This window comes from Corapipo altera, unplaced genomic scaffold, assembly GCF_003945725.1.
Source record: "Corapipo altera isolate COAL_440 unplaced genomic scaffold, ASM394572v1 0, whole genome shotgun sequence".
NCBI classification, from domain to species: domain Eukaryota; kingdom Metazoa; phylum Chordata; class Aves; order Passeriformes; family Pipridae; genus Corapipo; species Corapipo altera.
The window spans coordinates 55,136,222-55,142,221 of NW_020884872.1; the positions used below are offsets into that span (position 1 = coordinate 55,136,222).

At 38.2% G+C, this 6,000-nt stretch overlaps 1 protein-coding gene across 5 annotated transcripts in view; it reads left to right on the forward strand.

The window, feature by feature from the left end:
- ATP7B (ATPase copper transporting beta) overlaps positions 1-5,425 on the forward strand; it is a 31,106-nt gene extending 25,681 nt beyond the window's left edge. For all 5 annotated transcript variants that reach the window (XM_027648079.1, XM_027648060.1, XM_027648070.1 and 2 more), the window contains 4 exons: positions 514-717; positions 828-945; positions 1,702-1,804; positions 3,108-5,425. In XM_027648079.1, coding sequence (XP_027503880.1) covers positions 514-717; positions 828-945; positions 1,702-1,804; positions 3,108-3,372 — 690 coding nt within the window. In that variant the 3' untranslated portion in view covers positions 3,373-5,425. The remainder of the gene's footprint in view (positions 1-513; positions 718-827; positions 946-1,701; positions 1,805-3,107) is intronic.
- The last annotated feature ends 575 nt before the right edge of the window (positions 5,426-6,000 follow it).

Genomic DNA, 6,000 nt, shown 5'->3' on the forward strand with positions numbered 1-6,000 from the left:
AAAATATCTGCCTGAGGAAGTGGTGGAGTCACCATCCATGGAGGTATTTAAAAGATATGTGGATATGGTGCTTATGGACTTGGCAGTGCTGGGTTAACAGTTGGACTCGATGATCTTAGAGGTCTTTTCCAACCTAATCCATTCTATGATTCTGTGATTTTACTGAAACTTTTGTTGGTCCATCATGCAGCATGGTGAGCTGAAAACTGCCTCTTTTAACCATTAAACCCTTATTGCTAGGATAGTGGAGCTTCAGAGGCCCTGCAGGGCATGATGCTTAGGGCAGAGCATCATTTGCCAGCATCTCTGCAGTAAAGATGGCGGGGGCTCTCGTCAGGCCTTTTCTTATACCAAAGGCATGGTGCTCTTCAGCTTTCTGTGTAGCTTGCAAGTGTTGCCTTCACTGGAATCAGATGGGTTGATATTCCTGTGTTTCCCCTTCACCAGAACAGCAAATGGCTCTCCTTTCAGCATGAAGCATATCACCAACTGGGTGTCTTTCTTTGTACATAGGTTGGGATCAAAAAAGTGTTTGCCGAGGTTCTTCCTTCTCACAAGGTTGCCAAGGTCCAGGAACTCCAAAATGGGAGGAGGAAGGTTGCAATGGTTGGTGATGGAGTCAATGATTCCCCTGCACTAGCCAGGGCTGACGTTGGAATTGCAATTGGAACAGGCACCGATGTTGCCATTGAAGCAGCAGATGTTGTTCTTATCCGAGTGAGCACTACAGTTTTAACCTGTCCTCTTTTATCCCTGATGCTCCTCTTTTTGGTTTGGTATTCTGAAGACTGCATGTGGAAAACGCTCAATGCTCTTCTGTCTTGCAGAATGACTTGCTGGATGTAGTTGCCAGTATTCATTTATCGAAGAGAACAGTTCGAAGAATACGAATAAATCTAATACTTGCCTTAATTTATAATCTGCTTGGAATACCCATAGCAGCAGGTATGTGGCTGCTAGAGCTCAGCTTGTTGAAGGCAGCAGTATAGTTGAGCTCTGTGGTGCATCTGGTAGGATTCCCTGCTCAAGGAACCAAAGAGAGGTTCCTAGAGTATTTAAAACTTGGTAGAAGGATGACAAAATAAATACTTTTTTTTTTATATGAACAAAAATATTTGTTCGCCAAATTTTAAACTGTTAGGAATACGTAGTTCTATGGAATTAAAACCATGCTCTTACTTCACATAGCAGTGCTTGGGGATTAGTTTCTATATAATCAAACTCAGCTCTCATCAGATACAGCACCCCATTTCTGGGTGCTCCCTCTTTTATTCACCCTGAATCATACGTTTTCTCCCCTACTACTTACATCCTCTATACCACATGCTCCAGACTCCTACTTAAAACTTACTTCAAGCATTCCTCATTTTGTTTATGAGTAACTTCTTCCTTTGCCTGTATGATTGCCTAGTCTTTTTGTTACCTTTGCTGTGTTTCATCTCTGCAGAATAGCTGGAAGGGACAAATATTATTACCTTGTGGCCACAGTCTTGTAGCTGTATTTGTGCAAATGTCATCCCTTGCAACAGAAGGGTCATGTTTAGAAATAAGTGAGTAAATATATGTATTGATCTAGTTGTGTTTGTGGAGGTCTCAGCAAGTCGTGCTGTAGAACTGCTGATCTGTTCCATAGTATGCAGGAATGGAAATGCTTGTGTTGGGACAGGTGGCTCTGGCTCATGTCCATATTTTTTTTTCTAGGTGTGTTCATGCCTGTTGGCCTTGTGCTTGAGCCTTGGATGGGATCAGCTGCAATGGCAGCTTCTTCTATGTCTGTCCTGCTGTCTTCCCTGCAGCTGAAATGGCAAGTTGTCTTACACTTATCAGTTGGGGAACCATGACTACACTGATGATGGGATGCAAGTGAGACACACTTTGGGCTTTCTATACCTAGATGGACTTGGTCATGTTGATATTGTAGCGGGTGGTGCAGCAGCTGCTGTCAGCACTTTAGCCTGACAGTCCTTTAGCCTGGGGTTGTTCTGTCTTATCCTTGGCTCCAAAAGAGACAGGTGTTGCTATTATGAATTCACCTGGACTGAGACAGTGCTGAGCATTCTTTAACTAGCAGCTGATGCCTCCTGAGCCCATGTGTTGCAAATCTAGTTCAATACCAAGTAAGGTAATGATCAGCAGGTTTTGCTGTGGATATCAGGTGAACAAGTCATTCAAAAGATAATTCTCCATGATGTAGCAGTTGATTTTTTAAAAAATATTTGCACCTGTTTTGTTTTTATTTTTGCCTATTTAAATTAGCCAAAAGAGAAACAGAGAAGCAGTGTATTTATTCTTTTGCACCTTGCTACAGATATCTTTATCTGTTTTTTCTGAACTATAACAAGATTTTTCAAATTCTATTAATTTTATTAATGCTGCATTTTTGGGTGCCCTTTTTGGTAGTTACATTGGACCTGTTCTTAACACCATAGAGAGCAAACATCTTTCAAAAATAAGACTTTTTATGGTGTTTGAAATTAATCCAAACCTTCACATATTTTTACTGTGGCTGGGGTCTTTTGTATATTACAGTATAGTACAGTACAGTATAGTATAAAATAACATAGGAAATCAATTACTGCACTATGTTTCTGATTCTGCAAATGGGTTTGAAAAGACCTTTAAGATCGTTGAGTCCAACCATTAACCTGACAGCACCAAGGCCACCACTACCCATGTCCCTAAATGCAGCAAAAGAGTGCTCAACCAATGAACAGTATGTGGCCTTGAATGACTGAAAACTTGAGATCAAAGGCATCTCAAGAGGTGTTCTGCCATTTCTCCATCATCCCTCCTATCCTTCTGTGCCTGTCTTGGCTTGAGAGAATTGGCAGGTTCGGAAGTTAAGTAGTAATAAAAATTATTATCCTGTAGCTGATTTTTGAGACTGTTACATTCTTGACACCACACATCTTAAATTAATTATTTGTGAGCTATTAATAGGAAGCTGTTAATTTAAACATATATAATTAATCTATAAATTTATTTTTTCTATAGAGATACTTTCAATACAGTTAGGTTATCAGAAGTTTCAGATTTGTTCCAATGCAGAAGATCCTTCTACATGTTGACATCTTGGTATTAAACATCTTTTCTCTTTCTCTTCTTAGTTACAAGAAGCCAGACACAGAAAGTTATGAAGCTCGAGCTCAAGGCCACATGAAGCCACTCACTCCTTCTCAAATCAGTGTTCATATTGGAATGGATGATAGAAGAAGGGATTCTTCCAGACTGGCTCCTTGGGATCAGATTAGCCAAGTGTCTTTCTCTTCCTTGGCTTCAGACAAACTGCCGAGACATAATGGTTTTGTTGAGGAGGAAGGGGGAAAGTTGTCATTGCTCATGAATGGAGGAGATGAGGAACACTACATCTGAAGCAGTGCATTCTTAGTACAGAGAAATGGTTCTCTTCACCAGTGATGGGAGGGATTAACTTGTTTCATCAAGAGCTTCAAGGTTGTAAATGAAGTTACTCCTTCAGCTCATAAGACAATTGCAACCCAGCTCAATGTTGGGTTGTACAGATGGTGGATTTTTTTCAGGTCACCAGTTATTTCTAGTTATGGAAATAATCTGTGGCTCTATGAACTGGCTTCTTTGCATACAGCAGTTAGTAAAATAATGTAAAATTGTAATTTTCAGAGTCTAAAAGTATTTCTTTCTCTGTGACTCTTTGCTAGGCACCAAATTTCATAATTTTCACTCTTTCTAACTTTATTCTTTCAAGAGCACGTGAAGCAAAAGTATTTTCAGAGCTACCAAATATTAATGTGTTTCTGAGTGAAATTAGCAATGACATAGGAATCTCTGTGGTCTGAAGTTGAATTTTTACACAGAATCCTAACTAGTCATGTCACTGTGAGAACACTTTGCATTTAGGATTCATGTATGTCTCCTTGGACCAAAAATGCTTTGTTATTTCACTGGCTATAACTCTCTGAAGGGTCTGTTTCAAAGATTTTCACTTGTTTTCAGGTTTTGCATCCTTTTGATGCACATTTCCATTGCTAAACTTGTTCTGTGATTCGCACTGCTGTCCTAGATTTTCTCTTTTGCTCAATATGAGCCCTTTTTTCTCCTTTCCTTGCACAAGATATCTTCTATAGTTACTATTATGTATACAGATATTCCTGTTTGGGACAAATTCCTTTAAGTCACCAGGAACTTTTCCATTCCTATTGAAGTCCACAAAGGCAGAAAAATTCCTAGTCCAAGTTATCCAAGATACTTACAGGACCCTAGGAAGCTCCTGACAGTTGGGCAGTTATCTGTCTCTTTCCTCTGACAGATTGAAGAATTTATGCCAGTGTGAGCAAAATTGGTATTTACCATGTTATGACTGAGAGCAGAACTATCACTGGTGGGACTCCAGCATAGCAGAACAGAGCGAGTTTATTGCATAAGTTAACCCCATTTTAAGCTGGTTGCTTAAAATGGAGTCCAAAGTTTAAATGATAAATGTGGAAAAATGGCCTTAAAATGTGGGGCTTCTATTTGCTGTCACATCTAAACAAATGACAGGAGGACTTGAACTAAGAAGATTTGTAATAGCAAATGTAAATTTGTATTCGTGTTTTGAATTGGTTTTAGTTTCCTTCTTTGCTCTATTTTATTGAGAAATCAAGGTGCTGAACAACACTTTTTTTTTGCCTTAACATCTTTTCCAAAGCTTGCAGTAACTTTATCCCCGTAAATGTCAAATTTATCCCTTAACACTTTTTAGAGTCAAGACAGTAGGAATCAATGGCTTTGGTGCACTGGATCCAGTCCTGGAGTGCTGTGTTGTCCAACTGTGGGACTCCAATGTAAGCAGACCACAGTTTTATAATCTAAAATAAAAACTGAAAGAAGAGGAAATGTTATGCTAAACTATGTGAAATAACCACTTACTTTCATTGACTTAAATATAAAGCTGTTTCCAACGCAGGTTCAAATCCTGCTTCTTCTAATGTAAAAATGAAAAACAAGTAAGAGGGGAAAAGAATTGTGCTTGAAACATTGGCCAGGTCTTCCTATTCTCTCTTCCTCTCAGTATTGTATTTGAACTGTCCTTAGCAAACATTGACAGAACTGTCTTATATATGATTATAAATCAGTTTTAAAACTCTCTATAAATAGAGATTACTTTCACAGCACACACACTTTTCAAATATGCCATAGGTGCCTATACATTTCCCTGTGGGAAAGAGGATCTGCTATTTCACTGTTCTGTGTTTTCTTACCAGTCCTTATGGTAAAAATATGGTTTGTTTTTTTTTTAACAAACAAACAAATAAATAACTTTGTGTCTTTGTTTTTCTTTTTTCTTTGTTGTCTTTTTTCCTTTTCCTTTTTCTTTTCCTTTTTCTTTTTTTTCAGGGATACGGAATAAAAAAAAGAGCATAAGCAGTGATTGTTGGATTGCAGGATACATATGCACAAGGTTTTGTGACTGTTTTGTAATCTGTTTCGGGCAGGACATATAGGAGGGAAAAAAGCATATTGAAGCGTGGAAATAGGATTCAAAATCATCTTGGGAAATTGGACAGAACTGACAAACTTTGCAAACAAGAAAGAAAGGAATTAAAGGTTAGCTCAGCAGAAAAAATTCAGGTAGTTGTCTGGCATGCATTTTGTGATCTATTCTAACAACATAGTGATTCTGCAAAATTAACAGAAGTATTGAGATGTTTATAAAGACTGTATCATCCATATGACATGAAGTACCTCATTCTGTTCTGTTTTCGAGAGGCATCAGCTGAAATATCAGGTCTAGTTTTATATGTCATGCTTGTTAGGAAAAATGGATACAGGTCAGAGAAAAGCAGTGATATTTAAGAAAAATCTAGAAACCATGAGAACATAAGTATATGAGAATGAGAATCATAAGAAGATTGAAGGAGTTTGAGTAGGGTTGCCTACAGAATACTCAAAGGAAATACAAGTCTCAAAAATGAAGAGAATGATTTATTTCTTTCACCTTTGTGGTGTCTTTTATGTTGGTGGTGGCTAGAACAAGAAATA